General features: G+C 38.9%; 1 protein-coding gene across 5 annotated transcripts in view; it reads right to left on the bottom strand.

Moving 5' to 3' along the window:
• CFAP95 (cilia and flagella associated protein 95) overlaps positions 1-20,272 on the bottom strand; it is a 127,163-nt gene that overhangs the window by 64,503 nt on the left and 42,388 nt on the right. For 2 of the 5 annotated variants that reach the window (XM_004769234.3, XM_045065084.1), the window contains exon 1: positions 19,960-20,228. The exons of 2 other annotated variants lie outside the window; for them this stretch is intronic. In XM_004769234.3, the coding sequence (XP_004769291.1) occupies positions 19,960-20,126 (167 nt within the window). In that variant the 5' untranslated portion in view covers positions 20,127-20,228. Of the gene's footprint in view, positions 1-19,586; positions 19,829-19,959; positions 20,229-20,272 lie in introns of those variants that run through there. One more of the 5 variants, XM_045065080.1, reaches the window with a different exon arrangement.

The following is a 20,272-nucleotide window of genomic DNA, read 5'->3' as shown; positions in this document are numbered from 1 at the left end:
GAAAAGTGACCAAGTTGTATTCTAGTGGACCAAGTGACACTCACGTTACACTAAAGTTTACATGTACTTTCCATGGTCCCACGTCTATGTGGGAGCTTGCAACAAAGTGGAGGCTTGCAACAAAACCTGTATCTCTGCTCCACCTTTCACATTTTTTTCTTTTTAATTATGCATTAATGAATTTGCCTTCTCATTAGACTCAGAGTATCTTAGATACAGGAATTATTCTTTATTCATCTTTGTGATCTCAGAGCCTAGCATAGTCTAAAATATTATAAATGCTCATTAAATCTTCACTGATTGATTGATTGAATGTTCTTACATTGTGTTACTGTCACCTTAATATAAATGTTGAAAGCAGAGGCTTTCAAATGTGTCCATAAAAATAAAAAGCATCCCAGCTCACTCTGCAAAAGCACATATAAAGAAGGAGTGATTATGCATATAGAGAAGCTAGTCCTTTGCAACAAAAACTTGTCTCCAGAGGAATTATAAACCTACTTGCTGAATGGGAAAGCTCTTGGCATACATATGCATAACACTGATTGCAACGGGGGTGTGAATCTGAGCAATATCTGACATGAGAACAATGAAAATCCCAACCCTTCGAGCTTCTAGTTCCTTGACAAGAGACACATTTTCTTTGCGGATTTCAAAGATGTTAAAAATGTTTTGTTAAGACTCCAGATGGAAGAATATATTAATTTTAAATTTTAGAATTATTAATGTAGTTCACAACTACTCTGCCAGTTATTATATTTTCTGATATAAATCTAACCCACATGAGAAGAGAAAGATATCTTTTTTATTAGGTTTTATAAACATCTGCTATCTAGAACTTTAAAAGAAAATTACCCCAGAGAGTCAGCTCTATTTCCTGACACCTCAGAAGCATAAAGCCAATAGAATCAAAGGCTACAGAGAAACATTTGACAGTGCTCTTTAAAGATTTCATGGGAAAATGATTTACATGCCAAAGTAATGTTATTTTAGTGGCACATTCATCAAACTGACAAATGAACACTTTTAGATGTATTTGCAGAGTTATAAGGAAAATCTTATGTCCTCGGGAGAAATGGTGACATATCAGATTTATGAGGAAGGTCTTTGGTTTTCAATGTCTCATGGTCTATGTGATTTGTGCATCTATAACCTGAAACCATGGAACTTGAATCCTAAACTGAACTCAAAAGAAAACCATCTGACAAAGGCCAGTACGTGAAATTTTCATTTTCATTTTCTTCACTGGACATATATTGAGGGCCATATATTGAGTGACATATATTGAATGAGTGAGACCCATCATTATTAAGGATTTTCTTCATAGGAAGTTTTCAGAAACAGGAGGCCCTATGGAGAATATTGGGAGGAAACAAAAAACAATATAGTAGTGGGAGTCTGTGTCTAAACAGTTTAAATGTCGTCAGTCTGAGTAACTGCCAAACACATGACTTTGAAAACAGCTGAAGGGACATGTATAAGACATGGTGCTACTGTAATCGATTAATCTACCTGGAACATTTTCAGACGGAAATGAGGTACTAAGTACCTGGTAGTGGTGAAAACCAGGATTGTCCTGGCCAAATCAGAATTAAGACATTCCATTATACCATGTTTTACCAACTGGATCTCACTAATCTTAAAATCCTAGGATGCTTCTCGGGGTTTCTTTGATTCTCCCCTCCAGAATCAACTTATATCAACTGGCTAAAGACACGCTAGGAGGTAGAAGAGTAAGACTAAAGAGAGACAGCATTTTTTAAAGTGTATTATACATTAGTAATTATAGTAGTCCAAAGAAAACCTTGACAGTGTATCTTTTATAAATGGAATGAAGACCAGTTCCTCCCTGCAAAACAAAAAGCAAACATCTGATGACTTGTATGAGCTCCTTCCCTATAGTCTTAATATTACTTTTTGAAATAATTTGAATGAACTCTACTAGAATAATATCAAAAGATTGTATTATATGAGCTTAAGGCCCTTTATTTATTTATTTGTTTGTTTGTTTGTTTTCAGTGTGACAGAATTCATTGTTTATGCACACACCCAGTGCTCCACGTAATATATGCCTTCTATAATACCCACCACCTGGCTCACCCAACCTCCCACCCCCCCCACACCTGCAAAACCCTCAGATTGTTTTTCAGAGTCCATAGTCTCTCATGGTTCATCTCCCCTTCCAATTTCTCTCAACTCCCTTCTCCTCTCCATCTCCCTATTTCCTCCATGCTATTTGTTATGCTCCACAAATAAGTGAAACCACATGATAACTGACTCTCTCTGTTGGACTTATTTCACTCAGCATAATCTCTTCCAGTCCCGTTCATGTTGCTACAAAAGTTGGGTATTCATCCTTTCTGATGGAGGCATAATACTCCATAGTGTATATGGACCATATCTTCCTTATCCATTCATCCATTGAAGGGCATCTTGGTTCTTTCCACAGTTTGGCAACCGTGGCTATAAACATTGGGGTACAGATGGCCCTTCTTTTCACTACATCTGTATCTTTGGGGTAAATACCCAGTAGTGCAATTGCAGGGTCATAGGGAAGCTCTATTTTTAATTTCTTAAGGAATCTCCACTCTGTACTCCAAAGTGGCTGCACCAACTTGCATTCCCACCAACAGTGTAAGAGGGTTCCCCTTTCTCCACATCCTCTCCTACACACGTTGTTTCCTGTCTTGTTAATTTTGGCCATTCAAACTGGTGTAAGGTGGTATCTCAATGTGGTTTTAATTTGAATCTCCCTGATGGCTAGTGATGATGAACATTTTTTCATGTGTCTGATAGCTATTTGTATGTCTTCATTGGAGAAGTGTCTGTTCATGTCTTCTGCCCATTTTTTGACATGATTATCTGTTTTGTGTGTGTTGAGTTTGAGAAGTTCTTTATAGATCCTGGATATCAACCTTTTATCTGTACTGTCATTTGCAAATATCTTTTTCCATTCTGTGGGTTGCCTCTTTGTTTTGTTGACTGTTTCCTTTACTGTGCAGAAGCTTTTGATCTTGATGAAGTCCCAAGAGTTCATTTTCGCTTTGGTTTCCTTTGTCTTTGGAGACATATCTTGAAAGAAGTTGCTCTGGCTGATATAAAGAGGTTACTGTCTATGTTCTCCTCTAGGATTCTGATGGATTCCTGTCTCACGTTGAGGTCTTTTATCCATATAGAGTTTATCTTTGTGTACAATGTAAGAGAATGGTCGAGTTTCATTCTTCTACATATAGCTGTCCAATTTCCCAGCACCATTTATTGAAAAGACTGTCTTTTTTCCACCGTATATTTTTTTCTGCTTTGTCAAAGATTATTTGACCATAGAGTTGAGGATCCATATCTGGCCTCTCTATTCCGTTCCACTGGTCTATGTGCCTGTTTTTATGCCAGCACCATGCTGTCTTGGTGATTATGATGTTGTAATAAAGCTTGAAATCAGATAATGTGATGCTCCCAGTTTTTTCTTTTTCAACATTTCCTTAGCAATTCGAGGTCTCTTCTGATTCCATACAAATTTTTGGATTATTTGCTCCAGCTCTTTGAAAAATACCAGTGGTTGGGCGCCTGGGTGGCTCAGTGGGTTAAGCCACTGCCTTCGGCTCAGGTCATGATCTCAGAGTCCTGGGATCGAGTCCCGCATCGGGCTCTCTGCTCAGCAGAGAGCCTGCTTCCCTCTCTCTCTCTCTGCCTGCCTCTCCATCTACTTGTGATTTCTCTCTGTCAAATAAATAAAATCTTTAAAAAAAGAAAAATACCAGTGGAATTTTGATTGGAATGGCATTAAAAGTATAGATTGCTCTAGGCAGTACAGACATTTTAACAATGTTTATTCTTCAGATCCAAGAGCATGGAATGGTCTTCCATCTTTTTGTGTCTTCGATTTCTTTCATGAGTGCTCTGTAGTTCCTCAAGTACAGATCCTTTACCTCTTTGGTTAGGTTTATTCCCAGGTATCTTATGGTTCTTGGTGCTATAGTAAATGGAATCAATTCTCTAATTTCCCTTTCTGCATTTTCATTGTTAGTGTACAAGAAAGCAACTGATTTCTGTACATTGACTTTGTATCCTGCCACATTACTGAATTGCTGTATGAGTTCTAGTGGTTTGGGGGTGGAGTCTTTTGGGTTTTCCATATAATCATGTCATCTGCGAAGAGAGAGAGCTTGACTTCTTCATTTCCAATTTGGATACCTTTTATTTCTCTTTGTTGTCTGATTGCTGTTGCTAGGACTTCTAGAGTGGTGTGAGTGGGCATCCTTGTCGTGTTCCTGATCTCAACGGGAAGGCTGTGAGCTTCTTCCCATGGAGGATGATATTTGCTGTGGGTTTTTTATAGATAGATTTTATGAAGTTCAGGAATGTTCCCTCTAGCCCTATACTTTGAAGAGTTTTAATCAGGAACCGATGCTGGATTTTGTCAAATGCTTTTTCTGCATCAATTGAGAGGACCATGTGGTTCTTCTCTCTTCTCTTATTGATTTTGTTCTATCACACTGATTGATTTGCGAGTATTAAACCATCCTTGTAACCCAGGGATGAATCCCACCCCGTCACGGTGGATAGTCTTTTTAATGTGCTGTTGGATCCTATTTGCTAGGATCTTGTTGAGAATCTTAGAATCCATATTCATCAGTGATATTGGTCTAAAATTCTCCTTTTTGGTGTGGTCTTTGTTAAGGCCCATTTTAATGCACACTTCTGTGAACCCATGAGCAATGCATATTGACTAGATATTACAAGGTTCTTTGGTTTCAAAGAAATTCATTTCATTCACATTAAAAACCAATGAACAGGGCACCTGGGTGGCTCAGTGGGCTAAGCCACTGCCTTCGGCTCAGGTCGTGATCTCAGGGTCCTGGGATCGAGTCCTGCATCGGGCTCTCTGCTCAGCAGGGAGCCTGCTTCCTCCTCTCTCTCTCTCTGCCTCTGTGCCTACTTGTGATCTCTCTCTGTCAAATAAATAAATAAAATCTTAAAAAAAAAAAAGAAACCAATGAACAAGCCATTCTTCATAAACAGAATCTAAAGTTTAAATATTCTTCCACTATGAACATAGTGATACAAATGCGCATTTTCCCTATATCTTCCTAGAAATCATTCAAAAGTAACAAAGGAAATGGAAAAATTAAAAGCAAACCAAATTTTTGGCGAAGTCAGAAATTATAATTTCCTGATCACACTGTGTGCAAGGGCTCCCATATGCAGTGAAGATCCATTGAAAGACAAGGAGAACCAAAGAATTTGTCAAAGACAACTGGAACAAGTTGAAAATAGGAGGCTGTGAGGAAAAATCTCACTAACGAGACTGGTCAGAGTTGGGAACTCTTGGAGTGGCAGCCAAATTATATTTCCATGGTTATGCAAATAAATTCACTGAAAACAATGGAAAATGCTAGATAAAATATATCATTTTTAAGTCCCAACACATTAAAAATATTTAAGAGCTGAAAATCCAGTGGGGAAATTTCCACGTCAATTTTTGGATGAAATCCTATAACCAAAGTGTTAAATAGATTTTCAAAACATCCCGTCTACCGAGGCTTTCAAGGTATTTGCCAACACTGCTCATGGGCAATGACTTCAGAGCTAGAAGAACAAAAATCTAGCCCTAGAATCTACCTAGGAGTGAGTTTTATAAGAAAGTCTTCCATACGTAATAAATATTGTGCTCACTAATATTATTTTTCCTTATTTCCTGGGAATACAAGAGGTTAAAACTCCCAGCTCTCTTGCAGTTGGTGGGGCCATTTGACTAGTTCTGGATAACAAAATAAATATGAGCAGAAAAAATATATGTCCTTTCCGTGACAGTGAAAGCTCTTGTACAATTCTCAACTCTTTCTTCCCCTGACAGAGCAGTCAATGACTTTCTAGAGGATAGAGCCTGAATCAGCCTGAATCCCAGAGTATCTGTGCGGAGGAATGCCCACTCTTCCACCAAAAACTTACAGTTGACTCTGTGCGAGCCGGAAATAAACCTTTATGTGTTAAGCCACTGATATTCAGGGGGTTGATATCACAGATTAAGTTTGGCCTACTCTAACACAGAAATCAGTATCAGAATTGGGATGGGTGCTACTATAACAAAAATCTAAAGTATATGGGATTGGCTAAAACTCAGGCAAAAACAACAGGAAGCTGATATTGCAGTGTGGAAAGGCAAAACATTTCATGATTGCAGTAGGCAAGGAGTCAACTCACATATCTAGAGAGACAGAGAAAGAGATTGGGAAAAAGTTCATGAATTCCCTGTGTGAACTACGATTGTTTTTTCCCAATGTATTTTTAAAGGAAGAGAGGTAAATTCAGTTAATTGGCTGGTTTACAAGAAGGTAAAGGGAAACGAGAGAGTCCTGAAATTTGGGGTCTGAAATGTTAGAAGAGCCAGCAACTTTTAGATCTCAAAGAGTAAGAGAGAAAAACTCAGAAAGATCTTTTTGAGACAAAGTTCTATCAAAGCTGAGCCTTGCAGCAAAGTTTATCCCATTGTTAGATGCTCCCAGTGAATTAAGCTGCATTGAAGCAAACATCTGCCTAAGGAGACAGTCAAACAGAAATTCCCAGGGTTTCTGATTTCTGTAACTACAGCAGTCTCAAAGTGATATTCAAGGTATTTATTATAAGAGAAAAAATAAAGAAATATAGCAGAACTTCATCGAAAGAATTGAGAGCAGGCTATTACCAGTTAGAATTAACTGAATTCAAATAAATAAGCTTACGAAATTCTTAAAAATTGTTCTTCCAAATAAGCCAGAAGTCTGAATTTAAAATCCTTTAACTGCTTGGTACTTAAAATATTCTTTGAGAGGTCCTTGGGTGGCTCAGGAAGTTAAGCATCCGATTCTTGGTGTGGTTCAAGTCATGATCTCACGGGTTGTGGTATAGAGCCTTCTCCCCTCTTCAAGCTCCGTATTCAGCAGGGAACCTGCTTGAGAATCTCTCCTCTCCTTCTGCTCCTGCCCTCTCCCCCAGCACTCTCTCTCTCTCTAAAATAAATAAATAAATCTTTTGAAAAAATATTCTTTGGCCTCTCAAACTTCTGGAACTAGGAAATGAACTGAGAAAGCCAAGCAGTTTCACAGGAAGACATAGTCACAACAACATCCATTGTAGATGTGCTCAAGAATAATAGAAAAGACCACACACAGGGCAGAGTCAAGGGCCACAGAGGACAATGGGAAAGGGAAGCTGCTTCCAGAAAGCAGAATGGGGGTCTAACAAAGAACATTCCTAACACCAGAATAGGGTTCTGTGTGCCACACCTGATTTAAGAATGACTATGGACAAATGACAGTCCCATCTCTTCCATCCTTCTTTCTGAGCAAGAAAGCTTATTACAGCTATCTTGTCCTTGTCTTACCATCATTCACTGGGAGCAGAAAATTTGTCCCTTTCCTATATGGTTTTCTGAATCACATAGAGCTACATCTAGTCTACAGCTACACTTAGTAGAGAGATAATAGCATAACACATAGAGATCTTGAAATTTTGACCTGTGACTGGATAGAATTGGGGTCATTATCCTTGAATAAATAGGTGAACATAGGGGCGCCTGGGTGGCTCAGTGGGTTAAGCCGCTGCCTTCGGCTCAGGTCATGATCTCAGGGTCCTGGGATCGAGTCCCACATCGGGCTCTCTGCTCGGCAGGGAGCCTGCTTCCTTCTCTCTCTCTCTGCCTGCCTCTCAGTGTACTTGTAATTTCTCTCTGTCAAATAAATAAATAAAATCTTTAAAAAAAAAAAAAAAAAAAAAAAAAAAAAAAAATAGGTGAACATAGTATGCACATGGAGTATGAAGCCAATATTTGGTGACTATCTAAATTCAACTTAAAGTGCACATAGAACTTTTATAAAATTAAGAAAAATATTTTAATTATGTTTGAAAGATATAAATGACAACTCAATAACACTAAATATTTATAACACATTTTTTAAAAAGATCCTTTTTCAATCTGAACATACTTAAACACTTCAAAGATGAAAGATCAATACAAACTTAAACTGTTGAATTTCTAAAAACTACCAATAAATTGAAATACTACTTATAGGAAGATTATAACTATAGCAGTACCCAGAAAGAAATTCTAAGCTTTAAGGACTTATATCAACAAAAATGAAACAATGAAAATAAGTAAAACATCTAATTCAAAAACACAGAAAAAAGAACAAGCAAGCCAAAAGAATCCAGAATGACATAATAATTCAAGATAAAAGTGTAGTTAAATGCAGAATTAAATAAGTTAGAAAACTGAATAAATGAGTAAGTAAGCAAAACAGGCACATCTCAAAAATCAAGAAAAATGGCAAGGGAGACATAAACAGAGTAGAGGAATATAATATCCACATTGTGGAATATTATTAGGCAATAAAAAGAAATGAACCATTGATACTTGCTACAACATGGATGAAACTTGAAAACATTATGCTAAGTAAAAGAAACCAGTCACATAGAACCATATATTATTTTATTCCATTCATATGAAATGTCTAGAATAGGCAAATCTATAGAGACAGACAGTAGGTTAGTGGTTTCTAGAGCTTAAAGGGATTCAGGATGGATACCCAACTTTTGCATCAACATGGACAGGACTGGAGGAGATTATGCTGAGTGAGATAAGTCAAGCAGAGAGAGTCAATTATCATATGGTATCACTTACTTGTGAAACATAAGGAATAACATGGAGGACATTAGGAGAAGGAAAGGAAAAGTGAAGTGGGGGATATCGGAGGAGGAGATGAACCATGAGACACTGCGGACTCCGAGAAACAAACTGAGGCTTTTAGAGGAGACGGGGGTGGGGGGAATGGGTGAGGCTGGTGGTAGATATTAAGGCAGGCATGTATTGCATGGAGAACTGGGTGTTATATGTAAACAATGACTCTTGGAACACTACATCAAAAACTAATGATGCATGGTGACTAACATAACACACAAAAAAAGACCAATAAAAAAAAGGAGTTACAGCTAAAAGGAACAGAATTTCTTATGTTTAATAAAATGTTCTAAAATCAATTGTGTTGGGGCACCTGGGTGGCTTAGTCATTAAGTGTCTGCCTCCGGCTCAGATCATGATCCCAGAGTCCTGGGATCTGAGCCACCAACCCCCACCCCAGCACTGGGCTCCCTGCTCAGCGGGGAGCCTACTTCTCCCTCTCCCACTCCCCCTGCTTGTGTTCCCCCCCTCTCTCTGTCTCTCTCTCTCCCTGTGTCAAATAAATAAACAAAATCTTTAAAAAACAATAATAAAATAAAATCAGTTGTGTTGATAGATGGACAACTTTTTTTAAAAGATTTTATTTATTTATTGGACAGAGACAGAGACAGCAAGAGAGGGAATACAAGCAGAGGGAATGGGAGAGGGAGAAACAGGATTCCCGCTGAGCAGGGAGCCCGATGCAGGGCTTGATCCCAATGTCCTGGGATCATGACCTGAGCCGAAGGCAGACGCTTAACGACTGAGCCATCAAAGTCCCCTCGATGGACAACTTTTAAAAAATATATTTTGTTTATTCATTTGAGAATGAGATAGCGAGAAAGCACAAGCAGGGGAGAAAGCAGCCTACCCACTGAGCAGGGAGCCCAATGTGGGGGTTGATGCCAGGACTCTGGGATCATGACCTGAGCTGAAGGCAGATGCTTAACTGACTGAACCACACAGGTACCCAATGATAGATGTGCAACTTGGTCAATAAACTGAAAGCCACTGAATTATATACCTTAAAAGGATGATATGTGTAGTATGTGAGTTGTATCTTAATAAGGTTGTTAAGAATAGGAATAGCCATCAAAATAGAAGAAAAAATCTAAAAGCAGTAAAGACTACTTTCCATAACTCTATGAAAATATATTTGGAAAGCTAGATGGCACACATAACCTTTTATGAAAAGCTGTTTACTAAAATTGTCCTCAGTAGAGACAGAAAGCCTAAATAGGCAATTCCCAAAGAAGAAACAGAAAAAGGTGTCAAGGAAAAAAGAGACTTTTCCATCAAAGAGCACCATGCCCAGATGATTTTATTATGGAAGGAAATTTCTTATTTGTACCTTACTATCTAGCGGGATGTTTGACATGCCTTGATCTCCTTAGGTGTCAGAGGTACAAGAGTAAAGATGGGGCCGAGAAGACCTATAGTGGAGCAAATTACATTCACCACATTCATTTTGACATAAGTTTAAAACAACCACCAGCAGATTTTCCTAATTGTTTATATTTATTTTAAGATTGTTTAACATACAGGGGAGCCTGAGTGGCTCAGTCAGTTAAGCCACTGACTCTTGATTTCTGCTCATGACCTTAGGGTTACAAGATCAAGCCTCATGTCTGTCTCCATGCTCAGGAGGGTGTCAGCTTGAGATTCTCTCTCTCCCCTTCCTGCTGCCCCTCCCCTCAATCTCTCCCTCTCCTATAAATAAATCAATCTTGAAAAAAGGATTGTTTAATATACAAAATAACGCCTCTAAAAACCAAAACAAAAAATATACAATCTATCCAGACTAGATTTCTCTACTATATCATATTCCTTTCAAGGTCTAGAAAGGACACCACAATATGTTAAGCTATAGGAAATTGTCTTCAGTGAAATTTGGGTTACTTGTCGGCATGCACCCCTACAGCGAGAACAGGTGCCACTGAGCTCTGAATGCTCAGGATTATTATGCAGTAATAAATAAGAATTCCTTTTCTGTGATGATCTATTAGGAGATTTGCTGTTTACGCCCTTGGTATGAATGACTATATGTAAATTTAGCTAACCTGAATGTGTTGACCTAAGATATATATTAGCTGTTGTCCCCACCCATCTGGCCATAGAGTTATGGATATGTAACTCAGGCATCATATAGACAGATGATTAAATGCTATTAAGATGCTGTGACCCTCCCTAGAACCAAAAGTCACAATTCTTGTAATCGCACACTTGACATCACCAGAGACTGGTAATAATGTGATTAAAACTGCCCACACCTATTACCAAACACTCCAGTGGAAGGGGTGGTAATGCTTTCAGTTGACAACTAACTAATGTGCCATCTTTAGTTCTCCATGTGAACCCTAGGAGCTAGAACCTCCTCCTCTAGCAAACTTGACCTGGTCCAGTAGGCTTAAGTGCTCCTCTTGGATGTTCCCAGGATGCTCTTTCGCTTACCCTGATCCTAGTATGCATAGCACATAGTATTTGCCTGGCCAGCCTTCCCAACTCCTGTCTCACAGTAAACTTGACCTCATTGTCAAATCCCAGACTCAGCAGAGTGCCTGCAACATAACAGTGGTTTAATAAACATATTTTTTTAAAACAAATGCTATTTTTAAAAAAGAACTATTTAGAAATAAAAATATTTTTAAGTGATTTTTTTTTTCAAAAGTTGATTTAATGTTCCTGGCTCCTTCTTGAGCATTTCAGTATTTTTCCAAGTGTTTAAAAAAATTCTGAGAAGTCATTCATACATATTAATTTCAAAATATTCTTTCTACCGCTTTATTTTTATTTTTTAAAGATTTATTCATTTGGCAGAGATAGGGAGAGAGCAAGAGCACAAGCACAAGGGAGAGGGAGAAGCAGGCTCCCCGGTGAGCAAGGAGCCCCACCATGTAGCGCTCCATCCCAGGACCCTGGGATCATGACCCAAGCCAAAGGCAAACACCCAACCAACTGAGCCACAAAGGCACCCCTTCTTCCTACCACTTTCTAGAAAAGAAAGCTAAATTCTTTGCAATAAATAAATAATGTCAATTCTTTCTTTTGATTAAACTTAGAACAATCTGATTGGGGATCTAACATCTTACCAAAGAAACATATAATTCTTTTGCCAATTAATGGTTGATGCATCAAAACTTAGTTAAGTTAAAATAAAGAAATAACACTGTATGACTCATAACATTAAAATATAATTTTGTATTTCAAAATGAAATAAGGGAAACAAGTAGTAAAAGCTTAGTGTCTAGCAAAAACAATAATACAATATTCAAATCTACTCAGAACTAACTTTTTCAAGGCATTGTAAAAATATATTTATCTAATATCTACACAAGATTTCTGTTTTCTGTCCATTATACCTGAAATCAATATTTTAAAAGTGTATCGTGTAGGTGCTGGTTAGGTGGGGTGGTGAAAGCTTAAAGTCGAAGTGAGAGCCAATGTAGGAAATCCCTAATATATTAATGTGTATACTCTAAATTTTTGCTATAAAAATGGGTATTTGGAACATGGAGTCCATTCTCTACTACAGTAGCTACCTATAGGATATAGCAGATAGAGTAGCTATCTCTAGGATAGAATGGGATACAGTAGATATCTATAGGATTTTGAGTTCAGCACTCCTTTCTCCTGGGTATATCCATCTCATCCTATGGTTATTGGAGAACTGACATAATTTCTGTCTAACCCTGCCCATTTGGATGACCCCAAATAGATCCAAGAATGCACATCTAACCTGAAATTTTTGTATGCAGAACTGAAAATTCCTTAACACCAATGTTGTGTGTGTGTGTGTGTGTGTGTGTGTGTGTATGTGTGGATAAAAATATAAGATAAAAATTCCAGAATTGCAGCAGCCATGTTTTCTGCAGTTTTCAATGATAAGATGAAGCAAACACAAAAAGAGGAGGAGAGAGGAGAAATTAAACGAGACCTGTTTGTATTTGCCTCTTCTATTCCAGTTATTCCTAAGGTGGAGCTGCACCTCTCTCTTCCTTCTTAACTGGTGATCAACCACTCCATGTGACCTGATTCATTCTCTTGCTTCCTTAGGCTAGTGTAAGCTGAGTGTCTGTCACTTGTAATCAAAAGAAGTCTGACCAGTACACAGAAAATCGTACCAAGAGGTGGCTTCCTTGGCCAACTCAGAGGAGTTTATCTAATTATACTAGCTTTAGTGCTGTTAAGAAAGTTGAGCCCACCACACTTGGGTGGCTCAGTTGGTTAAGTGTCTGATTCTTGATCTCAGCTTGGATCTTGATCTCAGCTCAGGTCTTGATCTCAGGGTAGTGGGTTCAAGCCCTGTATTGACCTCCATGCTTGGTGTGGAGCTTACATAACAACAACAAAACCTTGAGTGCTGAGCCTGGTTATCACAGTGTCCATAGACTGAACATTGCCTTTACAAAATGTCACTAGGCCCCACATTCTTCTCACATCCTCGCTCATGCCCCACACCTTTACCTATCCTGAGGAGTGGTCTTCGGTGGTTCCTATGGCCCAGGTGGGAGATGGTCACCAGAGTAAGCAGACAGTAGGCTCAGGCAAAGGCACTTGTATACAGAAGTGGTCTTTCCTACTCCAAGTGCATGCACATGTAGAAATGCCTATCCTGTAACATCCTACCTTACAAGGGTTCATCTTGCAAGCAAAACTTGCAAGACGCTTTATTTTGGCTGCCAGTTAAGCAAAACCTCACATAAAGGTCAAGGCACAAGAATTCTATAACTACCAGTTTTCAGGAAGAGAATTTGGCTGAAATTTCATAAAAGAGAAAAGCATTGAAAGAAAAATTCAGTCAGGGCAAAAGGATGTACGGTGTCCTGGATTTCATTTTAAAAATAGAAAATAAGGTGCTTCCCCCCCAAAACTACTACATTCAAAGTCATTTGTGGGTATGTGCGTATGTTGAGGAACGAGAATGTAGAACTAGATTAAAAATAACTGTGGCGTAGGATCTACCATTATAGAACTGAGACAAGAATGAAAGGGTGGTTAATCCGAATGAATGTGAACAACATCATCCTTTTTACCCAACATAAAACTAGCAATTAAAAAGATATTTTAAAAAGACTCATAATAAACCATGAAGAGTGACTCAGACTCTAAAAGAGATGAAGCGCTGTGTCTACATTCTGATCATTTAGAGAATGTTTGCTTCAGGGGAAAAGCTGTAGGAAATGATATCAAATTTTTAAAAGTAATTTTACTTTATTGTTATTATGAAGATAATACATGTTCATTATGGAAAATGTAGAGGTGGCAAAGAGGAAAAGAAAGGCAAATAATCCACAAATCTAACTACCATCCAGTAAGATAAAATCCACAAATCTACTACATCCAGTAAGTATTTTGTGTTATGGTAAAAGTCCTTTCAATCTATTTCCAATCCATTTCGACATACACTTTTTTTTTTTTAAGATTTTATTTATTTATTTGTCAGAGAGAGAGAGAGAGAGAGTGGGCATACAAGCAGGGGAAGCAGCAGAGGGAGAGAGAGAAGTAGGCTCCCCACTGAGCAGGGAGCCTGATGTGGGATTTGATCCCAAGACCCTGGGATCATGACCTGAGCCGAAGGCAGACACCCAACTGACTGAGCCACCCAGGTATCCCTCAACATACACCTTTAACAAAGGAATTTGCTTAACAAAGGAATTCATCACATCTGGTTTTTGTTTTTGTTTTTTTTACCTACAGTGAGACTGTACTTTGAAATATTCATTTTTTTTTTTTTACTTTTCTTTGCTTAACTCTGTAAGATAACCTTTGCTTGAATAAATCAGAGGCATCCACATTTTTCTTGGGAAGACTTAGGGTTGTTTTGACAGGAATATGAAGGAAAATAAACGTGGCTGATTAACTTCTAACAAAATGGAATTTTTGAGTTCTAAGTAAGATATTTTTCTTGAAAGTCACTGTGGAGAAAGAAAAGGATGGAATTTCTTAAGCTGCTATTAACAAGACTCAGAAGCTCCCAAACATAGCTCAGATAGGGTGACCTTACAATTTATCTTTCTCTCCAGATCATTTTAGAAAGTGAAAGAAAAGGCTTTGAGTATCCAGGCCAATGGGAGTGAACTCTCCTAGGAAAACCCCAGCATGCACACACCCTCTCCACAGGGTATTTGATGGAAGCTGCCAGAGGGCAGAGGCAGGGCTGCTGTGTTGAGGGATGAGGTGTCCCTATCACAGGGGCTGTGGGTAACCAGCCTCAGTCAGGGACGTGACATGGGGATCTGTAGTGCCAGCAAGAGCCAAAGTGGAACTAAGTCCATGAGCAGAGACATAGGGTCCTCAACAAAGTGGATTAGTCACGAATTCACCAGAAGCAGCACCAAAAGTTGGACAAAGGGTGACGTGAACAAGAACAAGGACCCACACATAATCTGGGGGCCTCACTCCCCATCACCAAAATAACATACGTCAGTCCCTCACACACACAGATGCGACTGCGGAAAGGACAGTGTGGAGGATGAGGGACTCAGAAATAGTGGGCACCATTCTGAAAGAGACTATTTTAAATTATAACAAGCTGTTTAAACTTGAAGAGACAGATACCCTTTAGTTGGCAAGTTTGAATTTTTTCCTAGTAACTAACAATTGAAAAGTCATGAAGATCCATTTTAGAAAATATATCTTATATGTGCATCTGAATTGTGTGCAAATTTCTAATTCTGCTACCCACTCGATGGTGAATATATTTGCATGTCATTGGTCTACTATTACATCATCTCAAATGGTCACATGATATTGTAATTTAGAATTTTTTTTTAAGCATGAGTTAAGAAACAAAAATATCTCTTTAAAATATAAATCTTCTTAGTACCTGTCAGTCCCTGATAAGTTATGCACTGCAAGTAGGAAGAGCATAAGTTTAGCTCCCAATTTTAAATTCTTCACCATTCCAATCAGAAGAAGAGTACATCATACTTCTCTAAGCTCACTTATACAGAGGTAAGCAAACACGCTTCAGTGTTGTCCTATTTGATCAGGATCACGGCTATGAGAATCTATTCTGGTTTTATTATGAATTTTGCCATCCTATAGACTTGTACCTCTGGGCCTTTCTAAAGCATAAAATAGAGGGTCCCAACCCAGTGCCTTTTGGGCTTGTGTGTGTGTTCATTCTATCAGCTCATTTGTTCATTTCCTTGATGAATGTTAATTGAGCACCCACTGTGTTCTTACCCCTTGCCCTGAGGCTTGCTCTTCTCACTTTTCATTTTGACCAAAAAAAGCCTCTTTAAAGGCTCTTCTCTCTTCTTTCCAAAGTCTATGCTGCATGCATGGAAACCACATAAGCAAACTTATTTAAAATGTACATAAAATAGGAGTTAATAAGCATTCAGTTGAGGGCCTGAGCTGTTAAAGGTAGGAGGTGGAGGCTTGGTGGAAGGGGAAGCATTTAAGGATTTCAAAAAAGAGACCGGCTGCACCATATAGTTACTACAGGGCTTTTTGATTGGCCTTTTCATCCTGTTTTGTGAGTGTGTATTAGAGATATGAGGAGAAGGATGCAGGCTAGAGAAGGTCTGGGTCACCCTAGCTTGGCCCTGAGCCATGTGAAGGACTCCAAATACTGCCAGGTTAGTCCCTGAGAAAGTCACTGATTACATACAGGAAGAATGATGCAGCATATTTGCTTTGTAAGTACACTAATGATACCTGTAGGCTTGAAAGCGGGCTCTCCTCTGATCACGGAGTACCTTAAATATACCTGAACTCCCTCTTCAGACAGCACAATAAATTGTAAGTCCGAAAAGCATCATAGAAAGTTCTTTAATTTCTTTCCCCAAGCCAAATGATTTTATGTAGAAATCTGTAAAACTACGAACTTTGCTACCCCACAGTTAACACTGCATTCTATTTTTCTTCCTTTTTTTTCCTTTCTCTTTTTGTTTTCTTATTATGGGGGGGGGTGGTAAGGAAGGGAAGAGTAAAATGCACAGGCTCTTTAATTAGGGCTTAGACAGAGGAGAAAAGTAATTGAAATATACTTAAAATTAACCTGAGCTCTTAAAACTCTAGGTGTCACCATGGAGACCAGAGCACGAACTGTCTCCATGGAGACTCGAATGAATTTGGGGGCTTTAAATTATCATCACTTATTACCTGATGTCGATTTAGGCAATGAAGAGATGAGTTAAAATACATATATAAAAATATAAGAAGGAGCCTCACATAGGGGAATTTATTAAGGACAAATCTAGTTGTTCTTATTCTTAGTATTCCATTATTCCAATGAATGGGAAAATACTCCAAGAGAAGATTTCCCCCCAACTTGGAATTTCTTATGGAATCACCTAATAGTATAGCTTTACAAATGCTACAGGAATGACTAGAGAAAAAGAACTAGAAAAGGCCTCTCTCATTCAGAAGCGTCAGTGTGATACAGGTGATACTGGCGCTATCCATCATTGCAGCTGTAAAAAAGAGATGGTGTCCAGATGTCTTATTCCAGTACTGCCCCAGAGACACTTTTAACATGACCATTCTGTGCATATCACTTTAGCAGGTCTATTACATACAACTGTTTTTAATATGTGGAATGAAGTCATACTGTTGTATTTCATGCAACCTAAAGAGAAACACACAAATCATGCAAATGTTTAAACTATATAAGCAGAGGTAAATCAGAATTTTTCCCAGTTACAGATTCTACTTTGTAAACCTAGAGGTAAAGTCATTTCATTGATCAAATACTCAGTTGAGAGGTCACTTGGAAGGTATATCATAGATAGTAAATATTCATTGATTAAATAAAAATCACTCATAAAAGATTAAAATTTAATAAGAGTTTTAATATATAATAAGTCATTAGAAAACAAATAATTACAACCAGAATGCATTAAAAACAAAACAGCTGATCAGATCATTCATTTGGAAGTTTATATAATTTGAACTTTGTCTTTTTTTTTTTTTAAAGACAAATTTTGGAGACTGCTTGGATATGGAAAGGAAGCAAGGATGCTAACTGCACAGCCAGCTCAAAGCAATCAAGTATTTCTCACATTTTATGATCAGTTCTCATTATTTAAGTTGTTATATTCTATAAAGTTGTCACAAATAATTAGCAGATACTGAACCACTGCTCCTAGGGGAAAGAAAGAAGTAGGTTCCTATGAGCCCCTGCTCACATTTTCATCAACCAATCAATATAAAACCTGCTTTTACGTATGTCTCTGTTTAAAAATCCCTTATTTAATATCTTCTGCTGATTCTTTCACACTGAACTCACAGCCAACAGTACTGTCACTCGTGACTGAATGCTTGTGTGATACGTATTTTCTCCACAAGCACATCACAGCCTCCTTGCACACGACACTAGACAGCACTCCAGCAGTATGGGCGCTCTATCAATAATGAAATCACCAACGAAAAGCAGAAAAAGGCTAAATAGGCCATGAAAAAAAACCCCTACTTGTTTATAGTATGAGAGCTGAAACAAAAGTGTTGAGGGGGGGTGGGGGTGGGGAGTGACTAAAAAACTTTGCCTCTCCACACATGTTCATAAATGACCATGAAAGTACCTTGAGTATTGATTTGGGATTATAAATATATTTTACCAGGTAGGCAAATTCACAAATACAGAATCTGCAAATAATGACGATCAACTGTACTTGTGGACTAAAGAGAGCTATTTCTATTTCCCTATGAGGTTGCTTCTTACTATTCCACTGCACTTGCCTGTGAGTGCAATGTTCTCTTTTGTTTATCTGTGGAGCTCCTATTCTTCCTTCTAAACCCTGCTCAGGAAACCATACATACACACAAACCTCTTCCTGTTACCTTTACCTCTTATACTCCTCTCTATTTTGCACAGATCGAATTATTCTGAATTTAATGGCATTCTCCTTTACAGATCTATGAAATTCCTTGAGGTCCATGACCATGTCCTAATACCTTTACTGTGCTAAGTGCCAGACTACATGTTAAAAGGTGCTTCACATACAATACCATGTTTAATCTTACAATAGACTTAACATCTCCATTTTATAGTTGCAGAAACAGAGGCCTAGAGCAGTCATGTGACTTGCCTTATCACATGCTACCGAGTTGATACTCCAACCTACAGTCCAAGTTTCAACCATTATATTATCCTAAAAAATTATTATTAGCTACCATATATTTTTGACTGCTTACTATATACAGGCATGGTAATAAATGCTTTAGACAAATTAACTCACTGAATCCACTTTACCTGACTCTGTGTCTCCAACACATAGCAAAGTGCATGACACATGAATGTTGAATTTACTTCTTCCTGTTCCCAAATGTTCTTTCTAAAATTAATAGCGTAAGAACACTCTACATTTTTGCAGTGACCATAATGACTTTCCATGTTAGACCACACTTCACCCCCACCAAATTCATCATCTTCTCATGGATATTCTTCTGTGGTTTTGCTATTGATGCCCACAAGTCATGGTAGGACAAAAGAGAGCAGAAACACTGTCCACTTGAAAAAGGTCTTTAACAATAATTTCTAATAGTGATTTATATTATGACCTACATCTTTATAGAGTAACAAAATCATGGAAGAGCTAAGTGTTTTGCTTGAGGTCTATGAGGGAACCCCTGTATGAGGCTAAAAGGGGGATTTTCTACTTCATAATAGAGCTCTGGATTCCAAATCTATCTAGCCTCTCACGCTGAGTTCAAAACAGGCAGAGAGCCAGTTTTAGGGATAAGAATTAAAAGGGGGGGCTCTTTGGAAAAGCGGGTAGGCTGTAGAAAGTTTGCAAGACAGAAGCCGCAGGGTTCACACATATTACGTGAATGAAGGGGATCAGGAGGGTTTCGACTAACTCATCATCCTCCTGCTGTCCCCTAACGGACCCTTCCTTTTAAGAGTAAATAATGTTATTTCAGAAATGTGATTTCTAGGCCTCACCTGCATAGACTGTGAGAGTGATGTATGACCTCTGGTGGACTGGGAGCTCTGCAGCAGGTCTCAGTGTGTCTGGGGAGCTGCTCTTGGAGGCTTTCCTGTCTCTTCCTGTGGCCCCAAACGCTCGCTCCCACCCTCTTCATCTCTCCTATGAAGATCTTTCTTCTCCTTCTTTTTTCTCCCTTGTCCCCTCTCCCAGTTCCCATCTTTCGTCTGTCTCACCTCTTCCTTTTCCCTTTCTCTGCTCTCCTCTCCCTCTTCATCCATTCTCTTCTTCTCTGTTTATTCTATCCTCTCCACCCTTGCCCTCCTTTGTCTCCTCCCCCCCCCCCCGTCCCTTCCCCCAGCAGTCAGGAACTGCAGAGAGCTCGCTCACCAAGAATACACCAACACGGGTTTCGAGTACTTCTTGTGATGGGAGCGGAGGGTGAGGGAGCCCTTGCGCTCCAGCAAGTCCGTGGGTCCGAGCTCAAACCAGTATTGCCTACTGCTGCACCAGTCCTGGCAGGAGCTGCCAGAACTCTCCATTGAGGCTGGCCACATTCAGACCTCAGAGGATTTCTTTCTGCACCTATTCCTCTCCCCACGCCAACACCGACCAGGATTCAGGATTCGGCGTCTCTCGTCTCCTGAGCAACCTGGGGCGGGGTCAATGGAGAGGGCGGGGCCGGTGGAGGGGCGGATCCCTC

Source organism: Mustela putorius, unplaced genomic scaffold (genome assembly GCF_011764305.1).
Source record: "Mustela putorius furo isolate JIRA1106 unplaced genomic scaffold, ASM1176430v1.1 tig00003854_pilon_pilon_pilon, whole genome shotgun sequence".
Classification (NCBI taxonomy): Eukaryota; Metazoa; Chordata; class Mammalia; order Carnivora; family Mustelidae; genus Mustela; species Mustela putorius.
The sequence above is the reverse complement of the archived record's forward strand: the minus strand, read 5'-3'. Positions and strand labels throughout refer to the sequence as shown.